The 27,490-nt window shown below is 38.3% G+C and overlaps 1 protein-coding gene across 1 annotated transcript in view; it reads right to left on the reverse strand.

The window, feature by feature from the left end:
• Positions 1–1,642: 1,642 nt before the first annotated feature.
• LOC131435114 (homeobox protein caupolican) overlaps positions 1,643–27,490 on the reverse strand; it is a 78,279-nt gene continuing 52,431 nt past the window's right edge. The window contains exons 3-5 of the mRNA XM_058602651.1: positions 18,833–18,939; positions 4,104–4,411; positions 1,643–4,023 (exon numbers count right to left, since the gene is read on the reverse strand). Of these exons, the coding sequence (XP_058458634.1) occupies positions 3,299–4,023; positions 4,104–4,411; positions 18,833–18,939 (1,140 nt within the window). The 3' untranslated portion in view covers positions 1,643–3,298. The remainder of the gene's footprint in view (positions 4,024–4,103; positions 4,412–18,832; positions 18,940–27,490) is intronic.

Consider the following 27,490-nt stretch of genomic DNA (forward strand, 5'->3'; position numbering starts at 1 on the left):
GATTTGACCAAAATCAGTTGAGTCATCTCTGAGATCTTTGTTAATAGCACACATACAGACACATACACATAACCACACACACAAACACACTCGGATATTTGCTCAGTTCATCGAGCTGAGTCGAATGCTATCCTCCAGGATTCGGATTTTTTTCTAAAGTTTGAGCGGATTATGCACCGGTTTTTACTATTTATAAAAAAAAATGTCGTTGAAATTTAATTTTTTTATCTTTATCAGCCTGTAATCCCGGAGATATATCCAAATCAAATTTGATGGGGTTCTTTGGAATTGTAAGATCTTTCATTTGAACCTGAAGCTTATAAAAATTGGTCGAGCGGTCCTTGAGAAAATTGGGTTTACTTTTTACATTATTTGCGCAAATTGCTCCTTTACTTCAGAACCGCAAGTCGGATCCGGATAAAATTCAATAGCAGCATATGGAATTCTTATTTGAATCTAATCGGTTAGGCTTTCTCTGAGAAAATTGAGAAGTTTGATGCAGGTGAAATTCGATAGCAGACTATTGCACCAAGAGATCTTCTATTTGAATCTAAAGTTGGGGAAATTCGTTGAGTCAACTCCGAAAAAGCAAATACATATTTTTTGTAACATACACACATATCTACAAACTGACATTTGTTAATCTTGAAGAACTGATTTGAATAGTATATTACTATCGACTCGAAAGTTGATTTTCTCAGTGATTGCATAACCTTTATATATAAGAGATAAAAAAGGATTTCATCTTACTGCACAAAACGTCATGAAAAGGAATGCTGTACAGAGTCTTTTAAATGCTGTACACCGTTTTCCAAGTGCATACGAAAAATCGTGTTTCACTTTGCTTCCAAACATCGCTTCATCATGAACCGTTCAAAATTCCTTTTACTTTAATTGAGAGGAAAAAACACTTTCACAAAAATGTCAACATATTTGTTAAAAATGGACGGATTGCAACAAACTATGGCTTGTTTGATAGGTATCAAATTTTTTGGAATGCATTTTTTTTAGATCAATCGAGGCAGATATTGTAAAACTTTGTATAACCCAAAAAGGAAACAACGGTTCAAAGAATGATTCAATAGTGTTATCACTGCCAGAAAGACCTCCTTTCATTTGCAACTAGTCCGATAAAAAACGACCCAGCCATATCTGAGTTCTACGGTTTCTTGTTATGCACACACATACATACACACATACGCAGATATTTGCTCATTTCATCGAGTAAAATAAATTGGTATATGACACCCGATCCTCCGGGCCTCGGAAAAATTTTCCAAAGTTTGAAAAAGTTCTATACCTAATTTTTATATTTGAAAAAAAAAATAGTAATAAAACATTGTAATTCCACTTATATGTAAAAAGTTTTAAATCAGTCACAACGACAGATTTGTATCTCATTTTCAAAAACCGAATTTATTGGGATCTCTGCAGATTAAGAATGGAAATTTCTTAATTAATTCTTACTTTCTTCTCTCGCTCTCTTGGATGATTGTCGGATTATTTCTTTCGTTAAATAAATTCTTTTAGGAAGTACAGAAATGATCAATGTATTTCATTGGGATTACTTACCGGTCAACCATAAATTTCGCCAAGACTGAGTTATTTTCTTTCACGGGAAATAATTTCAACAATTTTTTTTTCTATAATGTTGACTTTTTTCTGTCGTCATTCTCTTTATTGCAACTAGTAACATTACGATTGGTTTTCTGTTCTTGTTTCTTGCTTTTTTGTTCGGTATGATAATTTACAGTACAATTACTTTAATTCATTACCTCAATAATATATAAAGTTTAATTTTTATATATACGATTTACACTTTGTTTTAGTTAGTCAAATTCATTTAAATGTTCTCATTTTACAGGGTGTTGTAATTTTCCTGCACTTGAACACTCAACGCTTATTTCTTAATAAAAATAAATAGGATGGTTAAATAATTCACTAACGTTAATTTTATACAGCTTTACATAGGTTGTTGTTCTCAAACTTGCTTTTGTTTGTTTTTCTTCTGCTTTGAACTTGTTTAATTTTCACAAGTCTATTCAGTAGTCTACATCTTGAATGATTGTTAAATTATACAAAATACTTTACCTCTTCTCGTCACTTGGGCTTTCCACACTTTGCTACCACTTGAACCGTTTGGGCGCACTTTGCTTTCTCTATCAGTGTAAGCCTCGAGAAGATGCAAACGTTATTTTTGAACTAGTGAAATGGCTTTAAGTGAGTTCCCATGATATGTTCTCATTTTACACAGTTTCTCCGATACAAAAAAAAAACAAAAAAAACTGACCGCAACGGTTATCTACCAGAAAGTGAGGAAATTAAGTGATACCGTAAATTGACTAAGAGTAGAAGGAACGAATTCTCGAAAAAATGCGCCCAATAAAAAACGATACAAGATCGAAAAAAAGGAATAAAACCGTTAATTCCTTGCGCTGCGTGTTACTTCTTATCTATAATTATTTAATACATTTTAATATCACATACACTATTTCCTTTATCTATATTTCAATATTTACAACATTTATTCTTTGCATTTATACAAACATTGCATTAGAATGTACAAAAAATGTTTTCTTTCTATTGAAAAAAATCCAAGTTTATTGCATCCGAGCGCGTTTTATAGATACAATAAACTTAAATTTGGGCGATACATTTTCCAGCGTTCTCCTTTTCCAGCCAAAACTCATTATGCTTGAACGTCTCTTTTATCTCCTCCGATTTTTTATGACTAATTCGTTGCACTTCAGTATTTATTTTAGCCATTATTTAACTTTTTGTAACTTATCAAAAGCAAGAGGCATCCGCCTGCTTTGATCAACTCTCGCCGGCAGTGGCACGGTATATGTTTGTCTCACTCTCTATCAGCCAACTCCCCTTTGTTACTGGTCGAATTTGCCGTCGGCTTTTGGATTTTGCGCAGCTGCCCGCGGCAATCACAACTAAATGAGGTGTTAGAGCTAGAGAATGGTTTTGTTTTGCTAAACGCTCTTCTAAATTTGAGACACGAAAATTGTTGGACTTTAAGAACAACTTGTGTATATTGATTGCATTATAGTATATCCGATTACAAATCGGATGATGTTTTGCGCACTGAAAAAGAGGATTTTTCGTTTCATTGTCCATTGAAAAGCGGCAAAGATTTGCTGGTCGGTTACGACAGTTCAGAACGGTACAAAACTCATAATCACATTCATTATTATTGTCTGATTGTTTTTCTTTATTTGGGAATTTCAGAACTATGACTTTTACAGTTTCGCAATAGTTACGATTAGTTCTCTTATTTTATTTCTAAATGTCATGGCTTAGTTACTGATATTAGCTTTTCGGTATGAGGTGAGGAAGGGGTAAGGTTTTCTGGGCCAGAAGAGGTGCTCGAGGCAGGTGATGCTCCAGGTAAGGGAGCTGTGTTGGGATTGCTAGTAGTAGTAAGACTGAGTGGTGTAAAAGGAGGCCCACTACTGGACGCTTTGGTTATCAGAGGATTGATACCGACGGGGATTCCATTATGGGCTAGTGTTGCCCCAAACGTGCGTTGATAGGATTCCAACAGTGATACTTCCGGTGAGCCTGATGTCAGATGTGGGCCGTAAAGATTGCGGTAAAATTCTGGCCTCATATAGGGATGATGATGCAATGGATTCAGACCCCGGCCGGCCAACGGAGTTACTATCTTTCCCGGTGAATATCCGGTTGCTGTTGGTGATGACGAATCGGAGTCTTTGTTCTCCTTGCTGGCCATATCGGCTAAGGACCATATTCTTGGCTTGCTGGGATTTGTACTACCACTAGGTGTGTGATTGATCTCCGGGGGTGTTCCTATGGATGCTCGCAAGTGCGGTGGGAAATGAGAGGGATGAAGCAATGGGTGTCCGGGCATGGGCCTATCGTAAATATCTGGTGAGTTCGGCCCACTACCGTTACGAGACCCATTCCAATCACTGTTGCTTGGTCGATCCAGCATGTCCAATCGCGAAGGCCTGTCGCCATCTTCACTCGATCCAGTACCGGAATCTTTGGAATCTGTAATAATAACACAACGTATGCGAATTTACCCCATTGTCTCTATTGGAACACGCGGATTTGCGGCGAAAACTACATACCTAAAATCTCTTTATCGTCCTTCAAGCTCTTGTTGTCATCGTCGTCATCGTCCAGGTTAACATCGTCGTCTTCTACTCTATTCCGAGGCTCCCAGGTCATTTTGTTCTCCTTCTTCAGCCGCCGCCTCGCGTTTGCGAACCACGTGGACACTTGCGTGAGGGTCATTTTCGTGATTATCGCTAGCATAATCTTTTCGCCTTTGGTCGGATACGGATTCTTTTTGTGCTCGTTCAGCCACGCTTTCAGTGTACTCGTGGTCTCGCGGGTGGCGTTTTTCCTTCGCGCTCCATTCAGATCCATTCCGTAGCTGTATGTTCGAATAGTGTATAAAAAAGAAAGAAGAGGGCGGGGAATATGATTAATTTTCAAGCTAGAACCACTAATTGCACAGTATTATATTAGGGAAACGGTTCCGAAGGAGAGGCGAGCAGTGAAAAATTGAGAAATGACCATGTGGTACGAAAATTCATATTCAATTCCGTGGTCTGGTTGGATTCATGCCGATGGAGAGAAGAAGCGAGTGAAAAACTTTCTATAATTTCCAACAGCCGCTACCGGCAGTTTTCGGTCATTCTGTGGTGTTTCACCATCAGAGGAAACCGTAATATTGTGGTTTTGTTTATTCGTTCGGACTTTTCGACTTGCTGTCGGTATTAAAGTGGGCAAAATTTTGCTACACAAAAGCCAATAGAACACGGAGATCTCTATGTAAAACACGTAGATAGCCCATTCCGCGGAAACATAATTGTTCGAGGAAGGACGAGACGTGGTTTTATATCAGCAATAGATGATATGAACTCATCTATGTTTTCATCGTTGGAAAGATGGTCATCCGTGATGATAAAGCCAAGTTGTATAATCCAAGCATATGACAGTCGTATTCGTTTTTCATATCGGGCGACTGTCGGTTCACGGCTGAGATTTCAATCAAATTGACATTGGAAAATGTGATTACCTTCGTGGTAGGTCGAAAATTTTCGCTACCGGCTTTTTGACATCGTTCAGTGTTCAATTCATACGACCTGCTTCGAACGGCTGGTGAACTATGATGTGCTGTGGCGATGTCACGCCTCGGGCGCCATTCCGTTTTTTCTTGTGGTTTGTCGTGATATCCATGGCTTGATACGGAAAAACAACGAACTAAAAGAACATCATATTTTCTCCAGGCGTAACAAGCTTGTTTTCTGTTTTCACCGAGTTATCGCAAAAGTTTTATCAGTCTTCGTTTTTGCTTGCTAAGTTGGAGCATCGCAATTTGATTGTGACTGAAGTAAAGAGCAAAAATTCACACATTTTCATGGCAGCGGTCGGGAAGTGCCCTTTCAAATTGACTGCGTTTTCTTTTTCATTTTACCATCCTTAACAAATTCAAGGTAAGAAACATTCTGTTGGAGCCAAGACAAACAAGACAATCGAGATTTGGACCGCCACCACCACCGCACATAAGACGCCATGTTTAATGTTCCACTTCGACTGTTATCATCTTGATTGTATACTTACGACGAGGACAACAGCAGCGAGGTAAAACGGAACCGAATCCAAAGGATAGATGGAGAGAACCAGAGACTCGATTTGATTCCCAATTGAATAAACATTAAAGCAATTATCAAGCCAGGCATGAATCGGCTCTACGTGGTGTGGCAAAGAAAAACCACAAACATGAATAGAGTAAATGAAGAATTTGCTGCTCTGGTTTCAACAGAATACAAAGACAAATGAATGATGTATGGAAAATCTTTAAAATAATTCCTTTTTGAACTGTTTTCTCATGGTCGAAGTGTTTAGCACTTCAATTTTGTTATCTCCAACAATAGCTATAGAAATCTTGGAGCAACTATTTTAATTCACTGCAAAACTACAGTTTGAAGTACTAATATCTGATGACCATGGCATCATGTCTTGCCCCGTACGATACACATGCGAAGAAGCATTGGTAATAGAATAAAATTCCTTGCCCGAAGCATGACATTTACATACCAAATAATTAAATGTTTAAGGGTACTCAATTCGCCAAGCACTGTTGTAGTACGTCATCTCAAATGGTAATAATGAATGTTTTCCATATTATTTATATTTTCGAAAACCTCATTCATGTTTTCGATTCTGTTAAGATTATTTTTTTAAACTTGACTACCATTATGGTATAAACTACCATTATGGTATAAACTACCATAACCTTTTCAACTTGTAAACAGTTATGTCAAGTTAAAATATAGATTTAAATAAGGCAATGATGCAAGCTATACAATTTTGAACAAAGCACGCTGTGTGCTGGGCGGTGGTGTTTTATTCTTTATTTATTTATTAATTAATTTATTTATTTTTCTCTAATTTATCCAACAAGAGATGTTCAACAGTCCCAAATGTTCTGATACATGCTGTTATCGGTTCATAGAATCCAAACGTCGTTCGGTGGAATCTCGGTTGAAGTAAACTAGTAGAACGTAGCGACCCTTGTAATGCACGGAAATCAAGACTAGATAAAAGCTTCGAAGAATCAATATCGCCGTTTAATACTTTTGCAACAATAATTGCTTGCTGAATTTTTCTGCGCCGTTCCAGTGTGTCCAAACCAATCAGACGGCAGCGATCGCGATACGGTGGAAGATCTAGCGGATTTTGCCAGGGAAGATTCCTTAGAGCGAATCGAACAAATCGTTTCTGCACTCGTTCAATTCGTAAACTTAAAACTAGTTGATACGGACTGCAAACTATGCTAGCATTTTCAAGTATAAGCCAAACTAGCGAGCAGTATAATGCCTTCAAGCAACGTGGATGTATGTGCACGTCCAATTTTAGCAATAAAACCTAATTGTCGAGTCGCTTTTGTAATTAATGTGGAACGATGTAAATTTAAAGTGAGTTTTGAATCCAACATAACGCCAAGGTCATTAACACGATCAACTCTTTGAAGCGTTTGTCCGTCAATTTTATAGTAAAAAAGTAATGGGTTCAAAATTCGACGGAATGTTATGACCTGACATTTTGCTATGTTGACGATAAGCCAGTTCCTTCGACACCAGGCAACGAATTCATCCAGAAGCTGTTGAAGACGCACGCATTCATCAATAGAGCGTACCTCAAGGTAAAGTTTCAAATCGTAATCGGCGTAAACTAATTTGCAGCCACTATCGAGCAGCAAAATAACAACATTAAAAAACAGCGAGAACAGAAGTGGACCCATGTTGCTGCCTTGAGGAACCCCTGATATGTTCGATAACGAGCTTAACTCGTAAGACTCTACCACTTAAGTAAGAGCAAAGCCAGTCAATGAACTTTTGTGTTGCGCCCAGACGCGAAAAGAATTCGGTGATCAATTCGGTCGAACGCCGCCTTTAGATCAGTATATACGGCATCAATTTGTACTTTTTCCTCCAAACGCGAAATACAAGTCGAGGTAAAATCCAGACGATTAGTGCTGGATAAATCCGTGTTGATCCACTGAGATGTAGTGTTTTGTACGAGAGAACAACTCATTACTCACTATTATTTCGAAGAGTTTTGAAGCAGCAGACAAATTCGTTATACCACGATAGTTCCTTACATTGTTACGATCACCGGTTTTGTACACGGGAAACATATATGTTAAGACTGCTTCCAAATAATCGAGAAGATTCCTTCCTCAAATGATCTGTTGAATATCATGCAGAGAGGAACTGTTAAAACAGTTGCACAGTGGCTGTAGACTGCTGCTAATATACCATCTGGCCCGATCGAGAATGAACGTTTCAATTTATTTGCCGCTGCAACAACCAATTCAGGAGTAATATCGTAGGTGTCGATGTGCACTAAGTTCTCAGGAACATCCAACGCTGCAACCTTAGCTTCGATGTCTGAGGCAGTATTTCCAGCAAATACCGAAGCAAAGAACTTTGCAAAAAAGTCGCAAAACTCCAATGTTGATTTGGATACAACACCATCGTAGCAAACAGAATCGGAATTCATTTTTCGTCAGTGCATGAAATGTTCAATATAAGACCGTGCGATGGCGTTTGCTGAACTGAAAACTGATTTCGCTCTAAGCTGACAGGGTCAGGCTAGACTCAATTGGAAATAAATGAATCATTTCACTTCGGGTGTCAGTTAAAGCGCAAGAATTCAACCCCCACACCATTTTTACGGAGCCAATAGATCAAAGGCGCAACCCTAGCTCGTAGCGTGCTATTAATTTGTTAAACCAATAATGGTTAACATATGGCTGGTCACTTTCTACAAGCATATATTTACTTCATAATGAAGCCATAACATGCCCATTGTTCGCCTAATAGAATCACCTTCTTTTGTTTCCAACAATATCATGCAGACACGAAATTGTTAAAGTGCGACCGATTGACGTGCTGCGCACACCTTAAAAACGTTTCTTTAAAAAAAATTATAAATGGTCATCTTCCTGTCACACTACCACACTTATTACAACTAATCAATAATTTATTCCATTTCTGATGCGCGTTGGTGTTCGGTTTTCGCCTCGGTCTTAATCGGGCGGTGTTTTCCATAGTGTCTCAAATTTACTCCCGTTTGCTAGAAAGCGTCATATTTGGTAGAAAATCGAGCTAAAAATATATTCACGGGCGTGAACATTTATGTAGATGTAAACTTATTTGAGTGGAACAACGATACCGAAAAACGGAACACCAGAATCAAAGTTTGGTTAATGGTATGCAAAATCGATCGAAGCATTCTTTATGGTTATTCGATTTTTTATAGTTATAATAAGGTTTTATGAATGTTTTCCTATAGCCGTTCATGTTTTATTCCTTACGGTTGTGTGATTTACCGTTGGTAATGCAACGCTGATGGGAAGAAAAGTATTGTATGCACCTGTTCTTCTTGACCAGTTTGACGGTTGCCTGAACCTTTTAGGGAGCTTGAATTCCGCTCCTATATTTGATTTATGCCCTGTCCGGTCAAAGTGCTGTAGTTCTGTTACTGCGTGGCTTCATTAATATTCACAACCAATTTATGCGCCTATTTTCAGCTTGTTTCTTGTGGCAAATGACACAGACATGCTCGTTTTGGTCACTCTACGTCCGCAGTGAATATTGTCGGCTGTGTTGGCTTCGTTTTTATTGATACTTCGGAAGTTGTTCACTCTTCCAGTCTGGCATCGATTGGGAAGTGGTGTTACATTAGGCTAATTGTTAATCAAGTAAATTATTAGTCAAGTATGACGATCAGAGATCGTATTTGGATTATCCACTTAGTTGGCAACACTGGCAGAGGTGGCGACTGAGTCCATCGGAAGAATGTCTGTAGTCAACACCACCAGTAACAATTGAGTGTTGTTGGGTTACTAATTAGTTGTTACGCTTTATGGTGCTCCCGACGTATATCAGTATGTAGATATTATTTGAATCTGACATTCTTATTGACGAAGTCGCACCCAAACGTGGTCATCCGGTCGTTCGAGTTGTCGGCTTCAAAAGAGTCACATTCCATTCAAATGGGCGCCGTTTCTCCTACATTCGATTCTGGGATTTAACTGAAGAATAACAATCTACCAGAGGATTCGTGACTTTCCTAGAAATCAGATTGACTCACACGAGCCTGGTTTTTGTCGAATGAATGTCATACTTGTTAGTATACGGGTGCTACAAAAGTCATTCTTGCCTAATACGTACCGTCGGGTGGGGAGAAGCGGAAGCCACCTTTCTTGTCTTCGGATCTTTCACCGCATTGCACTTAGCTCCTTTTAGCTTTTTATTGCTTATGTAAATGAATCAAACGAGGAGGCAGTCTGGAGAAGAGCACAGAAACGAAAGGAAGCTCCCTGAACCAGGTCTAGCGGGAACATAAAACTCAAAGATAAAAGTATGATAATTTGATCATCATGGTCACTAAATTACTTGCTGGTTATTAGGTATTGTTCTGCGTTTAATTACCCCTTTAGACACCGTGTTTGTAGTCGGTAGGGTCAAGCGTCCAATTTCGAATTTAGAAAGGTAGTGTGTCTATTTTTCGGTGAGTTTTATAGCCATTGGCGCCTGCATGTAATGGGTAATAGCAGTGGAGGGTTTCTCGTCTGCATCGGCAAAGTTTCTCGCACATTTATATGGCTTCTTTGGTATTATAAACTGTAACTTGGGTTTTCTTTTAGTATAATAGATTGAGAAATTATTGCCAAGCGAAATATTTTCTCTTGAAATATATTTCAATTGTCTAAAATCGTTTCTCAATACCCAATACTGAGTTTACTTTCCATCAAAATCTAATTAATTAGCTTCCGGTCCTGTTCGAATTAGTATTCTAGCATGTAAATGCATATCGAAATACAAGCAAATAAAACATTTTCACGTTCTGCAGCCTACTATGGTAAACCAGTGGAAGACCAGTGCAGTAGTCTCACACCTGAGCGGATTTATCGAATGAGTGTGAGGTAACAAGTAGAAAGAATGGTCTGAAGTAGGAAGGGAAGAAGGGGAGTAAGTAGCTTGTCCACAATTGGCCTTAGTCACACGGGTGTAGCTTCGTTCAGTTTACACGTTCTGTTATACGACATGACTAGTTTCTCGTACGAACTTTTTTTCTACTAGTTTCTCGACCATCTAGGATGGTTTAAATTGGTGAAACGTGACCAGCTACCTCGACCCATACAGCTAAATTGAGGTTGCGTGGGTGGACGGGCGCCAACGACTTACTTGATTCATGCACGAAACACCGACCAAATGGTGTACTTTGACAAATATGTAAGATTTTTAAATTAATACATATTTGTTAATAAACATTACGAACTAATAGTTCTCTTCACACGGTCAGTTGTTCATTTCCTGGGTAGGTCCATGAACAAGCTTGTTTTATTGCACGCTATATAGGTTTTGCATATCTGCTTCAAGTAGCTTCTAATCTAATCTTCTTCTAATTCCAGTGCTTCCTGCTGGGTTGTGAATCGTTTAGCTCATCCTTATTCCAACTCTGGGTAATTTCAATTTTATTTCTTATACATGTATACAATCAACACAAAGAACGAGCTGTTCAAAATAATACACCCTATCCTGCTTGAATTGGACATCGCAGAAGGCCGTCATATATAAATACAATTAGAAATTTGCATGGCTATAGGGGATTGGACAGCAATGTGCTTGAAATTTATTTCGTTGTAAATTACACTTGATGAAGAGTCGTCAATTGCGTGCTCGATTTAGATGGATTTTCCAAGCGGTTTGATTTGTTGATTGGTGATAGACAGCGAATCTCCACGTCACTCTTGAGACACAACTCTGCCGGTGGTCGCCGTCATGGTCACCAGTCGGAAATCGTCCACCGAAGCGCGTATGTTCGCAATTGAATAGTGCATAAATAAATATCGAAACACATAAATGATAAATAATCCTTCGAAGCGATATCATCTTCATGATTTATCTGAATTTGATTTTCTCGATACGCGCTCCATCAGCGACAGACCGACCGACGATTCTGACTGACAGTTGGAGATTTTCGGCGACCAGTGAGTCGCGTTTGGTGCGAATACAAACTTGGGCCTGATTCTGTGTCGTTTGTCAGCCGTTCCGAAAGGACATCATTCAACTGAAAACGTAAAATGCAGAAAAGAAAAAGGCTTTGACATTTTTGTTCCAGGGCCGTAGTCACAAGCCGTCGGATGAAGTAAGCGTGAGAAGTATGGCACAATTATATTTATCATGGAAGTTTACCTTGGTCAATCTAGAAGTGTATTCAGTTAGTCGCTTGAGCCGTTCGTTCAATCGCAAATCTATCATCGCGATTGTGACTGTCATCATAGGCGGCGGCTTGCCTACGCGAAGCACGAGCTTTTGCGGTATTTGCATGCCGCATGGTCGGTAAACGGAGGAAGTTGATGAAAATGCCGGTGAACTTCTCGTTTGCTTCACGGCTTAACAAAGCGTTCGATAACTTCTAAACAGTGATAAATGATGGTTGATCGAAATCGAACAGTAAATTTCCAACATGACAAATTTTCTGTATTTTGATTGACTTTTGATGGTAAATAATGGTGAATTTGAGCTGTGGAAGGGGGCCTTCCGAAAGCTAGATCAATTTAGAATTTGAAATTGAGAAGAGAAATTAATTTAGAATAGAACGTACTAGTACTTGACAAATGGAGTTTGTGTCGTTTGCACACCAGTCTGGCAGAAAAAAAACGTAATGAAATATCAACCAGAGAGCAGAGGTTTAAATTATTTATCAAACACAGCAATGACATTATTCCCGCGGAAAAGACGACAAGCACTTTTCAGTTTCCAGTTTGTAGCATGAGTTTGTGCTTCTAGAGGATGCGGGAAATGTGTGTCGGGACAACGAAAAAACGTATACCAGCTCTGTAATTGCTGTGTAATGTTACATGGTGACTGTGATATAATGAAAAAAAAAACCGAATGAATCAATCTCAGTTTGAAGCATGAAAAAATCATCGCCTGCTGTGGATGGCCGACGAGAGAACACGGTAGATAAAAGGATTACTCTCGATGGATATGCGTTTAAAAATTCATGATAATGGGAAACAATTTCGCGTGCGGTGCGCGGCAACGATGAGAATAATGAACGAGACGAAACGCAACCCACCAAGCGATGTGATAAGGACAAACCCAATTTAAGGAAAAATAATCCCTAGATTAGTTCATATTTCGTATGGCATGAGTTGTTAATTATCGGAGGCCAATTATATAAGAGTTAATCTGTGTCATGACATAGACAAATAACATGATATTAGCATTAGATATTAGAAGGTCGTTTAGATGTTTGGTTTGCTAAGCAACTTTGATCATTTTGTGAGATTCGGGGAATGAACTTTGCGAGTGAGCTAGAATCAACATGATATTTAAAGAATAGAAAAGCATAAGCTTTTGCTCCAATAAGCAATAGGTAGGTGATGCAGAATGCGTGGCTTACTGGTATTGGAAACCCAAAATGTTTCTAAACATTTCGAAAGTGCTTCGGTTACATGATAACTATGCATGCTTTGATTCTTTGGAAACTAGAACAAGTGGTATGATAAAAATAAGCTCGTGCTTCTTATCTCACGAACACCAAAACACATTTTTGCCCACCTTATTTTCCTCTTTATTACTTCTGTTCTCTCTATCAATGATGATTTGCAAAGCACACAATTCAAACATCGTTAATAGAAAATCCAAAAGTTTTTTTTATTAAAATATGAAGAATATTTTTACTGACAGTCATATATTTTCGAAATTTCTTCATAATCTGGTATCTTCTTGAATAGTTTTTTTTCCTTCAATACAATAATTCATGTGAAACAGAATGCTCTCAAAATTGTTACTTAAACTCAATTTTCCAATAAAATTAGATAAAAAGATTCTGGTTCGAAAACTAAATCCGAAGAGAAACATTTTTCTTTTAAATATAAAGATAAATACTAAAAAATTTTAAGCTGTATCATTTCTGCTTTTTCCGAGATGTCCGGATTTATTTTCAAAAGGATAGACTCTTAAAAAATTACAACAGCATTGGTGTTAGAATTTGAATCCGAGCTTTGGTTAGGGAGTTATGGGATAAAGAAAGTGGTCAGCTTGAAAATATTGACTAAATGAGGGAAAATCTCTGAAATTTCACACCAAAGACCATTGTCATTAACAAGTACTGACGATTAATGGTGATCTTGATTTTGTTCCAATGAAAGCAATTCCTGTATCGTTTGGCGTTTGTTTCGATTCTTAAAAATTTAAGAACGGTTTCTACATTTCTAGTCCCCGGGTTGGTGGTTCAATGCGTAGGGCACTGGTCTTACAAGCTGGTTGTCATATGTTCGAGCCCCAACCTGGAAGGATATTTTGCATCAGTAGGATCGTAGCACCAGCCATGCAATGGTTCTGTACAATATGAATCAACTGCGAAGTGTGTTGAAACAGATGATCATGTTCTACAAAAGGAATGTAATACCAAGGCTTTGCTTTGCTTCTGCATTCCTGTGGTTAGAATACAACTTAGGTATATAAAGGGTGATTTTTTAAGAGCTTGAGAACTTTTTTAAACAATAAAACGCATAAAATTTGCAAAATCTCATCGGTTCTTTATTTTAAACGTTAGATTGGTACATGACATTTACTTTTTGAAGATAATTTCATTTAAATGTTGACCGCGGCTGCGTCTTAGGTGGTCCATTCGGAAAGTCCAATTTTGGGCAACTTTTTCGAGCATTTCGGCCGGAATAGCCCGAATTTCTTCGGAAATGTTGTCTTCCAAAGCTGGAATAGTTACTGGCTTATTTCTGTAGACTTTAGACTTGACGTAGCCCCACAAAAAATAGTCTAAAGGCGTCAAATCGCATGATCTTGGTGGCCAACTTACCGGTCCATTTCTTGAGATGAATTGTTCTCCGAAGTTTTCCCTCAAAATGGCCATATAATCGCGAGCTGTGTGGCATGTAGCACCATCTTGTTGAAACCACATGTCTACCAAGTTCAGTTCTTCCATTTTTGGCAACAAAAAGTTTGTTAGCATCGAACGATAGCGATCGCCATTCACTGTAACGTTGCGTCCAACAGCATCTTTGAAAAAATACGGTCCAATGATTCCACCAGCGTACAAACCACACCAAACAGTGCATTTTTCGGGATGCATGGGCAGTTCTTGAACGGCTTCTGGTTGCTCTTCACTCCAAATGCGGCAATTTTGCTTATTTACGTAGCCATTCAACCAGAAATGAGCCTCATCGCTGAACAAAATTTGTCGATAAAAAAGCGGATTTTCCGAATGGACCACCTAAGACGCAGCCGCGGTCAACATTTAAATGAAATTATCTTCAAAAAGTAAATGTCATGTACCAATCTAACGTTTAAAATAAAGAACCGATGAGATTTTGCAAATTTTATGCGTTTTATTGTTTAAAAAAGTTCTCAAGCTCTTAAAAAATCACCCTTTAGCTTAGACTTAAAATCAAGTATACTTTTCAATATTTTTAATTTACAACACATTATTCGTAAATTTATTACTAAAATCTTCTCCATTCAACGAGACAAACAAGATTAAAAACCGTATATACACAGAAAAAAATAATGAAATTTACACGACGTGTAAATCGATAGTGACTTGGAATAGACATGTGTTGAATCGAAAGTTTGATTGAAAACCATAAATGATGCAAAAATAAATTGGATTTGCATTGAATTTTCAATTAATACAAGTGTAACTTTAAATTAACGCTTATTTTTGCGATTAAATTGTGTTGCAATGTACAAAATTTGTAAGTAAATTTATGCCTAATTGGCTACTCCAAAAATGTGCATGAAAATAGATATAAATTCACAAAATATTTTTTTCTGTGTAAAGTCATGAGTAATCGTCCTATAATAGATCATTATATAGACTCCGATAAGGTAAACCAAATGCGACTGCAATATGTTTCAAATCTAAAAAATTCGTAAATAGAAAGTAAATTAAACGATATTTTTTTCTAATTTCACAATAACAAAATAAGTGATCAATTCATACTCGTGATTTGGTGGTACCAGAACTACAACCAAAAATGGGGTATTGACTGTAGTAGACTGATATAGCGAAACATTGTCCTTCGTGATGTCATCTAGCTATGAACAATGTGTCCCAGAATAATTTTTCATTTTCAAAATATAAATCTGTTCATGAAATCTCATGCAAATGGGAAATTGGGTATAATAAATGAAAGCAAAATTTTCATTTGATTCCAAGATAGTAAATGACCTTCACATATACTGCGATATGTTAACAAGCATAATGGACAATTTGAGAAATAATGTCATGTAAATGTGAATCCAGAAATAGAATCTCATCAAAAGCATCCAAGCAAAACGTACTGAAACAGGTTATGTGCAACGTTTAGCGACAGCATATATCGAGAGTGGGAACACTACCGGCCATATTTAGTCCATCGTTTTCTACTCTTTTCAAGCTCCCTAAACGTCATGTCTAGAATTAATTAGTTCAAAACTTTTGAAATGCAGGTGTGAAATATATAATGACTTCTCGGAACACTTCCTTCGGCATCAAACACCCTACCGGGCTGCCGCCATCAATCGCTGGGCCAAAGGTGTAGCAAGATCAAAAAGGCGCGATAAATTTACGTTTGTGACCTGGAATAAAAGCAACACTCGCCGGAGGCGGGGAGGAAAGATTGATTTATTTACCTTTCCACATCACAACAACATTGGCGCGGGAACGTTGCACGCTTCCGACGCTGAGGATATAACGGACGTGTCGTCGCCGGGGGAGTGATCATTAGCCCTGTCGCCTCACGGAGTTTGGGCTTGCTTGATTTATCAACACTCACGTCGATGGTCTCATTTAAAGAGTGGCTCAGCCTTACGGCGATCCTGTCTTCATTTCACGCCCTTATCGGAAGTGTCGGCTGACAGGTTCATGAAAAATTGAAAGATGTTGTTCCAATCATCCGATCGAGGAATGGATCGGGATTTACCTTCGCACGGGAGATTTTATCAGGTAGCTATTTTCAAACAAAAACCACCGTTTACAAAGACTTCCAAAGAGGAATGGTTACGTGTTAGAAACTCTATCATATGGTATAGTTGTGAATTGCTTAGTTGTCTGTCAGGTTTCTAATAGGACCTCACATTTCTACTAAAGTCGAAGTCGATCAGAGATGAGAAGCCTATGTTCATATTATTCCGCATGAAGTGAACTTATAGTGTCGATAAAGTCTTATTTACAAAACGACTACAATACCGACATGTCACGTTATTAACTTTACTGAAAAGATATTGTTCGTTTTCCCGGAACGTAATTGATAGCACCGGTTTCGAGCCGAACGATCATATAAGGAAACGTGCGATAAAGATCTTCTTCAAACATATTTTGATGGTGTGTTAGACATGCATACTTCATGGAACCGCACCGCAGTTCGCAAGTCGTGATTTCCAGTGAATTCCGTCGATAAATTTGGCTTAATTCATCGTAGCACTACATGTTAAATACTTGATGACATTCGATTGTTCTAGAGAACGTGCTAATGAATTGTACTGCCAGTGGACTCTTAAGTAGATGTCGTTGACTACTAGGATCGCTTTCAAGCGATAAGACTCGTAGATGGGTTTTGCGAAACACAGCAAGCGCCCGATAAGCAAACAATGTGTGCGGATCATCGAAGAAACAATGACTTATTCCATTTTAGTATCAAACTGATGCGTTTCTATCGGACCTAAAGTACGATTCGATATTACCTGGAAATGACACTGGAGTGAATATTAAACGGAATATCAATATCATCAATAATTCAACGATCTGTCCGTACGAGTTGAGCTGTTAACCAAATTCGTATGAATAAGTGTCGTTACATTAACTTTATAATTAAGACACATTTGATGTGCGCTTACACCCGATGTCACCTGAAGAGTTCATCGTCGGCCTGAAAAAGGTGAAAAGACACATGCATTGACGTTGTCAAATCATCCACAAACAAGGGAACAGACAAAACGTTGGGCGATGTAAAAGAGAGAGAAAAAAAACTAACATTTCCTGTCATTAGAATACACAAACCAGGCGCAAAGCGTGCAAGAATATTCCGCGTTTGTTTTGCTCGAAAAGGTACAACTAAAAGCGAATTAGCATACAACGAAACCTAACAAAGTACGCCATGCTCCGCGTGTACGGCTATCACGTAAGCCAAAAGCGAAGAAATATCATGACAAATCAGTAAATCACTCATCGCCTTCTTAGCTGCTGTAGCGCACTCTGTTGTTGCTCTTCTTGTAGGTGTGACCGGCTTGATCGCTGTCATCGGCACTGACTGAGGTGATTTCGTAGAGCAATTCAAGTAAGCATTTTGTTTGAACAAGTGTTTCCTCTTAACAACTTTGCCTCACGATTCACCAAACAGCTAAGACTCGTTGGAAGTCCACCAAGTTATCTGTGACAGCATAGAAACCATCACTCCGCGAACCAATGGGAAATCAATCATTACATACAGTAAGTTATCAATTCAATGTAAGCACAGGGAGGAAGTAATTGCGGATGGAACGGCGGGATGGAAGTTAATGACTGGATGGTGTTAGGTGATCAAAGGTAGTTAAGCAGTACGACTCGAAGCATGTGTGAAAACATTTAAATGTTCTGAGACTGGAGTCAAGCTACATCTTCAGTTGACCAACGCCACCGGTGTTGTTGGAAGCCGGTTCCCGGTGAATTCATCACAGAATAGTCATAAATTTGTCATCAGCTTGTTGGCGGACAGAAGAAACAACTCGGCAAAGATCACAGAGACTTTCGAAAGTCAAACATTCTTTACTGCCGTCAGATCATCGAGGTGACATATATTTGCAACCCACGAGAAAAATGAGGAGGTCAAATCAACATGTCGTTCTTTTTAACTCGGCTATTCCGTCAACTAGAAATTCATTAAACCCCGGAGAGGCTTTTAGCTCTCTCCGACAAGTGAAACATCTTCATAAATTTGTCGTAATTTTATAATGAGAAATCGTCTCACGTCTCTCTCGCACACTAATGAGACAACGACGAAAGGAAATTAATTAATCACAGTACATGAATTCGTGCGGAAGAAACATGTGTTCTCAGATCTATTTTTTTTTCAACGTTCCTGTTACTGCCGCAATTGTTGTTGTTGCTGCTGTTGTTGGGGCGACCAAACAAAGAAGCAACGTTGTCCCTTGAGGCGATACAACGAATTTCCATATCATCACGCCCACCCCGAGGCAGAAAAAGATTTACAATTAGGAAAGGGACATCCAGGACAACGAGGGTGATCATTGGCATGAAATATTGATAAATTTAATTAAAAACTTACGAGTTGAAGGGGTAGCCAAAGGCGGCATCGTACGGATGGTAAACGGAGGGATAAGGCCATGGTGCTCCGCCGGCTGCGAGGTTCTCCTTCAGGTCGATTCCAGCAGCCTAAAAAAATGCAAGAGATTGAGAGTACAATAATCTATAGTGCAATAGTGAAAGGATGCAAAATATCACTTAACGTCAGCGCTGTAATGTGTGTACAATTCAATATGTGTCTAATCAACACCGGACTAATTCTTAGTTCGAAGGTTACGGCCAATGTAGTGATAACCGCTATGGCTCGCTGTTTTATTTAATTGCTAGTGCTAAATAACATCTTACGTTATGATTTATAATTCGGAATGCTTAATCATAAATTGCTTCAAGCTCCATGTCAGTGTCATCAGTTGATAACCGGTACGTGCATTTGAATGTCTTGTTTCAAACCGAACCGAGTGTGTGAAAAAAGACGTAAATACGTAAGAGCTCTTGGTACGATCTCCAGCACACACTGTCATTATTGGACATGAGTTTAGCTTTATTCTATTCTGCTTACTTCGCGATACGGTTCGCGAAGCAGATCGGATATTATGTTACGAAATTATCAACTGAGTTTAAAATATTTATATGCATAAGACATAAGGCTAGTGTCTACAATTGAGTTTTTAGTGAAATGTGAAAGCCTTGGCCATGTTCAATGTTCATCTTAGATACCGGAACCGCCAATAGAGACATATACAGCAAAATACTAAGAAATTTACTTTTGATAATCCGACTTCCGGTTCCGGAAATACAGGGAGATTAGTATAAAAATTCCTATTTTAATTTACTTCCTCACTTTTTTACGAGATGGCGTGACCGATTCCAACAAACTTAGGTTTAAAATAAAAGTTTTATGGTACTATACAAAACTTCCAAATTTTATCTGGATCCAACTAAGAATTTGATACCGTCATTTAAAGTGGCGAAACAAAGAACTCTAAAAAATTCTAAGCAGGTTTCGAAACTACTCCAATCGGTAGCCATTATCAACAGACAACCAAACAAACCAATTTCGGCTATCCTGGTTCCCGGATTCCGACTCTGGAAGCACCGGTGGTCGTGCATTCCAAAACAAACTTAGGTTCAAACGAAAGGTCATATTGAATTCCTAAATTTCATCCGGTCCGCAATTATAGTTAAAATTGTTAAAAAAAATTATGCCGTCAATAACAGCAGCGAAATGAAAAACGTAAAATAATTTCCAAATTTGCCTCAAAACTACTCCAATCGGTAGTCATTGCAGTGAACGATCAAACAAATTCAGCTTTCTTGGTTCCCGGTTTTCGATTAACGACCGGAGATTGTACTCCAAAATGTCGAACCGACTTCGATTATACCGGTTCACGGCTTTCGGTTTCGGAATTTATTTTGATGAATACCACACCTTTATGTCTGAGAACATGAGATATATGAGAAAGGCATCATTACACCACTAGGTGGATTAAAACAAGTTTTTCCATTCGCGTTATAGTAGTGATGAAATGGGTAAATGTTCTGCAAAATTCGGCAATAAAGCATTTCCGAATTAAACAAATCTAGGAATTTGGATCTTTAAACCCAACTATCAAAATACTACCAAAATGTATAAATAAATTATCATAGAAAGTATTCTGGAAGCTACCTTGACTATGTCCAACAGTTTCAATTTAATTTATCGTTATCCAGAGGGTGTACTCGAGCAAAATGGCACACACATTTTTACTCATCAAAATTAAACCAATAATCGGATTGTTTTGAAATGTTCAGAGTATAAAAAACTACTAGTTTTAACAAAATTTGTTTAGCTCAATTTTGTCTCGTAATGTCCGAATCTTCGTTTTCATCCATTTGTTTCATCATTTTGTGCTTTCCAATTACCCAGCGTTTTGTTGTTTTTACCTAAATTTTCGTCAACTGCTGCTCTGTTCTATTAGTTTTTGGATGTTTGCGAAGCTCAGTTTTAAACATGATTCAACATTTTTCAACTAGGTGAAGTTCCGGTGAATTTGGTTCATATCATTTGGTACAAAACTGACTCCTTTGACTCGGTACCACTCCAACACGTTTCGAGCGTAGTACCTGGATGCAAGGTCAGACCAAAACTGATATGATCCTTATGAATGACAAGAGACGTCTCGTAAGGCATTCTTACGTATAGATCGAACCGTTGTTTGTTCTGAAAGCGATGAAGGGAGTGCGCCTGCCACATCCGAAACTTATTTGCAAATGTCAATAATGTTTTATTTCGAGCATCCTTCGGAACAACGAACTTTGACTTGGCAATACTTGACATACTTGACGAGAAAGTAAACGGAAATCGATTATCAGTTTAAGTAACTACACTCGAATATCGTTTAATTGTATTAGTCAAATTAAAAAAAAATTCCTATTGAAAACTTAAAGGTTTTCAAAATTATTATTCCTTCTACGTAAAACCACAGATAACAGGCATAAACATCTTTTTTTTGCCTTTCTCATACAGAAAGAATATGCAATCACTGTGAAAACCGACTTTTGAACCGAGGCCCGGAGGGCCGAGTGTCATATACCATTCGACTCAGTTCGTCGAGTACGCAAAATGTCTGTGTGTGTATGTGCGTATGTGTGTATGTAACGTTTTTTTGCACTAACTTTTCTCGGAGATGGCTGAACCGATTTTCACAAACTTAGATTCAAATGAAAGGTCTTGTGGTCCCATACAAAATTCCTGAATATTATTTGGATCCGACTTCCGGTTCCGGAATTATGGGGAAAAATATGCAAAAAATTGTGAAAATAAGTGCACTAACTTTTCTCAGAGATGGCTGAACCGATTTTCACAAACTTAAATTCAAATGAAAGGTCTTGAAGTCCCATAAAAAATTCCTGAATATTATTTGGATCCGACTTCCGGTTTGGGAGTTATGGGGTAAAATGTGCGAAAAAAAGAAAATATGTGTTCTAACTTTTCTCATAAATGACGCGACCGATTTTCACAAAATAAGATTCAAATGAAAGGTCTTGTGGTCCCATACAAAATTCCTGAATATTATTTGGATCCGACTTCCGGTTCCGAAATTATGGGGTAAAATGTGCAAAAAAATGTGAAAAAATGTGCACTAACTTTTCTCAGAGATTGCTGAACCGATTTTCACAAACTCAGGTTCAAATTAAAGGTCTTGAGGTCCCATAAAAAAATCCTAAATATTATTTGGATTCGACTTTCGGTTCGGCAGTTATGGGGAAAAATGTGCAAAATAAGAAAATATGTGTTCTAACTTTTCTCATAGATGGCGCGACCGATTTTCACAAACTTAGATTCAAATGAAAGGTCTTGTGGTCCCATACAAAATTCCTGAATATTATATGGATCCGACTTCCGGGTCCGGAAATATAGAGTAAAGTGGGTTAAAATTGTATACCATCACTGAAAATGGGGAAAAACCTTAAAAACTTTTCCAATTAATAGTTTTTATCAGTAGACGGTTAAACAAACCGATTTCGGTTATTCTTTCAAGAATCGCAGTATTATATATGATAGTATGATTAATATGAGAAAGGCATCATTACACCACTATGTGGATTAAAACAGTTTTTTAAACTTGCGTACAAGTGAAAATTGGTTGCAAATCACCGTTGCGTACGATTTTGCACGCATCAATTACTATTATATGAAAGCTCAAACGCAAGAGTCCATAAGCGATTTGCTAGTTGGTGATCACTTTTCTAAACAACCGTTAAATTTCTTACACACATAGATATCTCTACTTGGATGTATGTTCTCTGTGGTAAAACTAGAGTATGAGTTTTGGAATTTTCGGAAAAGGTTTAATTGAGAAAGTTATTGTTCTAGTCTATCGAATCATTAATCGCTAATGATTATTACAGTGACATTGCTGCGGAATGCCTCCATCGTCACAAGAAAAGTCATCAGGCGCCAATCATCAATGCTTCCAATGCAATGGTCGGCGCAGAGATTTCAACAGAAATAATGTGCAACGATTTGCTTTCCTTCAAATAATCAACCTCGAATCAGAAATCGCGCAAAGTGAAGAAAATATAATAAATAACACAGTCTTGTTTGTCAGTCGTGCTCGCAGAAACAGCCCGTCCAGCTGTCATTAATAGTAGGCAGTGATGAACGAGTTGTGTCGTACACAAAAAAATGTTTCCAATTTTTCATAGGGTACAAGTTCCCATTTGCAGTTCTCTCTTTAGCAGAGTATTAGAGTTATTATTTGGGAGAGGTAATTTTTACCACTGATAACCATGCCTTCAGGGGTCACGAATGGGGATCACGCGCGATTAATGATTTTGTCGGTTCAATATTGAGAATATTATTCCAGCTGGTTACCGGGCGCGACAGTCGGAAGAAGCACGGGCAAGATACAAGGCATTTACATTGATTCTGACACGTAATTAATTTTATTAAAACAAATTATTAACAAGCAACGTTCACCATCATCCGTGTTGCGAACTCGACTGTTTACGCGAGATGATAATGCGTTACTATTCATGAGTAATGTTCCGCGCACGAATAATGAACTTATGGCGGTGGTTCTCACATTACACGGGAATCACTACTTCTTCGAGTTAAATGCGTTGAAAGTCATTCTAACCCTAATTCAGCACCGGTAATCTGCAAGACACCTCAACTCAACTCTGTCCGTATTTCAAATAGGACTTATCGCAAAGCAAGCACATGTCAAAACATCGAGCACGAAGCCCCATAAATGATAGCTCAGCGAAGTGCGCATGCTTCGATTGGCTCGTGAATAGCATCCAACCAGTAACAAGTGTGGTGTTCCATGTCTTGAAGAGTGCGGTTTTTCAGCAAATACCACATTTCCTCACTAGAACGAAAACAAATGAATGGTTTGAATTCAGCTTGTTTGGGTTTATCGATGGCAGTGTACTGAACTCCATTTTAGTTCATAGGTAATTTCTAGATAGTTCCCATGATAACAAGGCCAACACTGATCAAGTCTGCTTCGATTTGTGACTTCAGTTGTGCTGATTTACAAGAAGCATAATCAGTCATTTTCCAGTGTTGCATGTCTGCGAATTTGTGTTTACGGCCTCTTGAATGTTTATCGTATGAAAGTTGATGTTTTTGTGTTTCATTCAACCACACGAGGTGATTATTGCTCAACGAAAATGTTTTCAAAGTAGCTGTGGTAGTCACATTTTTTTTGTGTTGATAGCTTGGCCATAAAAAAAGTTTCATTCATAAATTGAAAATAAAAACAGAAACATATCTAGGCAGCCACGCACAAAAGCAAACTGCACAATTAGTACGTGACTTTAGGTCCTAAATAGTCTGGTACATTGTATACAAAATTTGAAATGAGCTGTTGGAATGTGTGAAGCGCATAAGTGGCAAACGTTGTGTGCAAATATAGACGGTTAAATTTTTCGCGAAGAAGACATGTGCGGTGTACTACTTTCTAAGTCAGCTCATCGTACACATCACCATAAAATTCGACTCAGATAGTTTATGTTTACATCGATTTAAGCCGTGTTCGACAGACTTTATGATGTTAAGGGATTTGCACGCAGAGCTGACTGGTAAACAAACAACCGCTATCTAAGGCACTATCAGTACTCAGCATTTATTGGTGCCCCGAGAGGAGAGAACCGATCTAACCTTCCGTGCTATGCCGGTTGGTCCAGTGGAGAATGAGGACCTCACACGCGATTGTTTTGCAAATTAGTAAATCATTTAGATTGATATGTTGATTGTGTGCCTAGGATCTGTTGCGAAAACAAGTGTCAGTTTGACTCGAGCCCTACAGCGACGATTTCAGCGGGAACAGCGGAAGGGTTCCCGATTAGGCTTGCTCATTTTCAGAAACGGCTTCAATATCTTTTGTGAAGCAATTATAAACATCCGCGCTTTTGATTCCCAAATAAAGCTGTAAAACTTTGGCACCAACCATAAACAGGTTGTAAAAATGAGCTCTTATAAGTTTTTAACAGAAACATAAGAGTGGAGATACAACCGACCACCGTCCGGGGCCATCATTCACAGAAACGAATTTCGAACACTTGCACTTAAAATTAATAAATTATGCATGTACGCATTTCATGGCTGCGACTGTGTCTGAAACTAAGTTCTGTCGCAATACATACTCAACTGAGGTGAATCGGGGGAGAAGATCCTTGCTCGCGAACTGCCTTCAAGAAGGTAGTAGAAATAAATTATATGTACATAAAAGTAATTTTTATTTTTATTACCAACATATTTTTTATTTATTCCGTCTCATTCTGGCTGATACAAAGAAAACAGGCAGAAGCAAGTCACATTTGTTCAACAGGGTAAAGATACTAGCATATTGCTGGAAATCATTCATTGTTTCACAACGAAAAGAGCAGAGACGGCAATTGAAGAGGTAATTTGGCTAAATGAATTGGATATGGGAAAGTAAAAGAGGCATTAGCGCCCCGGAATTCAGTCGTTCCGGATAAAATGAAAGAGTCAGATAGAAGTGTGAGGAATATCTTGGTGGGCATTAAAAGGGGCACTCGAGATACGTATCTGATGGATCGAGAGAAATATTTAATCCACTCAGCTGTTTTTTGTTCCGTTTCTTAGAGGAGTCGCCCGAATGCAGGTGCAAGTGCAGTCACTTGAAAGCTTTTAAGGTGATTTACATACACGAATGAAAGGTGTAGGGATGACCGTCCAAACGTCGATGTTTTTGGAAATAACACAATGCAGTATTGACAAATTGGTCGTTTAACCAAAACAGGTGCTATGTCATTTGACTGGAGTAACAGGAGTTGGAAAGTAGATCCCAATAGATAGTCCTATGCCTGCTTCGTAACCAATTCCCGCGGTGACTATGTCGATTGCCGGTTAGTCTGCTTAACTTCGTTCGATTCCTATTCCTGCCCATAATCGTCAGAGAGTTTTCCTGTCCGAGAGGTGAATAATCATTGTTTCGAAACACCTTGGATGAGAGCAAAATATTGTTCCCGGAAATGTTGTGAGAAACGCACCTTAGTGAATGAAAGTAATCTTAAAGATCCAAAGTTTATATACTTCAACATGTCAGTGAAAGTTACATGTTCTGAAAAGACATTACCAGATACAAGAAAGAATAGTTCCACTGCAACAGAATGTGGAAGTAACTGGACTGAAAATGGTTGCCTTCTATGCTAACACTGTCACACATACTTGCTAACAATACAACCGTATGATTAGTAAAAAGATAATAAAATTGATAATGAAACAAAGCTCATCTTCAAAGTCGGAAAAACTTCGAACAGAAACGAAGCAAAAATGCCACTATCTGTATTAGCGTACATCGAATATTCTCTAAACGACACAATTAGATGGAATAAAAATAATTTTCATTAGGCCGCGACAATAAAAGTCATCGTAAATAATCGAAAAAGTGTAATTTCCCCATTGATTTGCTAATAAAAATATTATCATGTTTGGTCTGCTTCTAACTGCGGCCGAATGAAAGAGCCTGAATGAATTCGCTTGAATCACACTCATTGATCAAGACAGCAACCAAAAAGCGATCATTTTCGTAAATGTTCGGGTGATGATCCGGGGAACGGAACGAGAAAGGTAAACAAAACGTCAAATATTTATAGTAATCATGCATTTTATGAACAAGATATGAAATGATGATATTGTCCAGATTTTTTCGCTGCGTAAGTCCTCCACAGTGTGTGTGTGTATGTGTGAATTTGAATTTCAATACAGCAGGCAAGTTCGTAAAACGAGGGAGACTCCGAACAATAACAATCGAATCGAATCATCTGACCTGCTGAGCAGGCCCGGCTCTGTCCTGGCTGGCTGGCCAAGGTCTGCTGCGATTTATCGAGCCACTGGCAAACACAGCAGTCAAGGAAAAGTGTGAATGGAATGCAACCGCTTGGTGCGTTATGAAGAATTAAAGTGTTTAACCCGACTGAGGAAGAAGACAGAAATCATGTGAATGGCCTCAGTCGAAACCAGAATGACAAGCGAAACGATTTCCGTTAAACTGAAAATTGTCAATTCGACAACAACAATAAACAATCGAATGGATTGAGTTTTAACATGAACTTACGGACAGATATTCATAAATTTTGCTTCAGAACAGGCCCCCATAGGCGCACATCAGCCATATCTGGATGGGTGAGGGGTACAAGAGGAAGCTTACTCAGCATATCTAATAAACAAATAAACATCGTATTTTATTAAATTAAGACATTATTTATGCTAATAGATGATAATTTACTTTATTGATTCAATCACCGAATGATGATGGGATATTATATATGAGGCACGATTTTTGCTCGGACACAGTTTGGAACCGAAGTATTCAGCGATTGTAGAGAACACGATGGAGAACACAAATTCATAAATTTTTATTATAATATTTTTATTCTTCTGCTGTGTGCAGCACTTCGGTCCGATTCATACCGCTGCTTCCGTGGGAGGTTCGACTAAGTTTGAATGAAGAAAACGGAACCATTCTTGATGTTTTTATCAGGAGAGCCACCCTATCAAGCGTCTAGTAGCCATGGAAAGACAGCTTAAGCTGATGTTGGTTCATGTTCTTTTTGATTTTAATTTTAATTCACCGATCTCGATGTGCCTAACATTTTACGGTTCACTGTGATGATGTTTCTCCTTATAACAAAAAAATCCAATAATTTCAGAGAACACAAAAAA

This window comes from Malaya genurostris, chromosome 3 (assembly GCF_030247185.1).
Source record: "Malaya genurostris strain Urasoe2022 chromosome 3, Malgen_1.1, whole genome shotgun sequence".
In the NCBI taxonomy this organism is placed as follows: domain Eukaryota; kingdom Metazoa; phylum Arthropoda; class Insecta; order Diptera; family Culicidae; genus Malaya; species Malaya genurostris.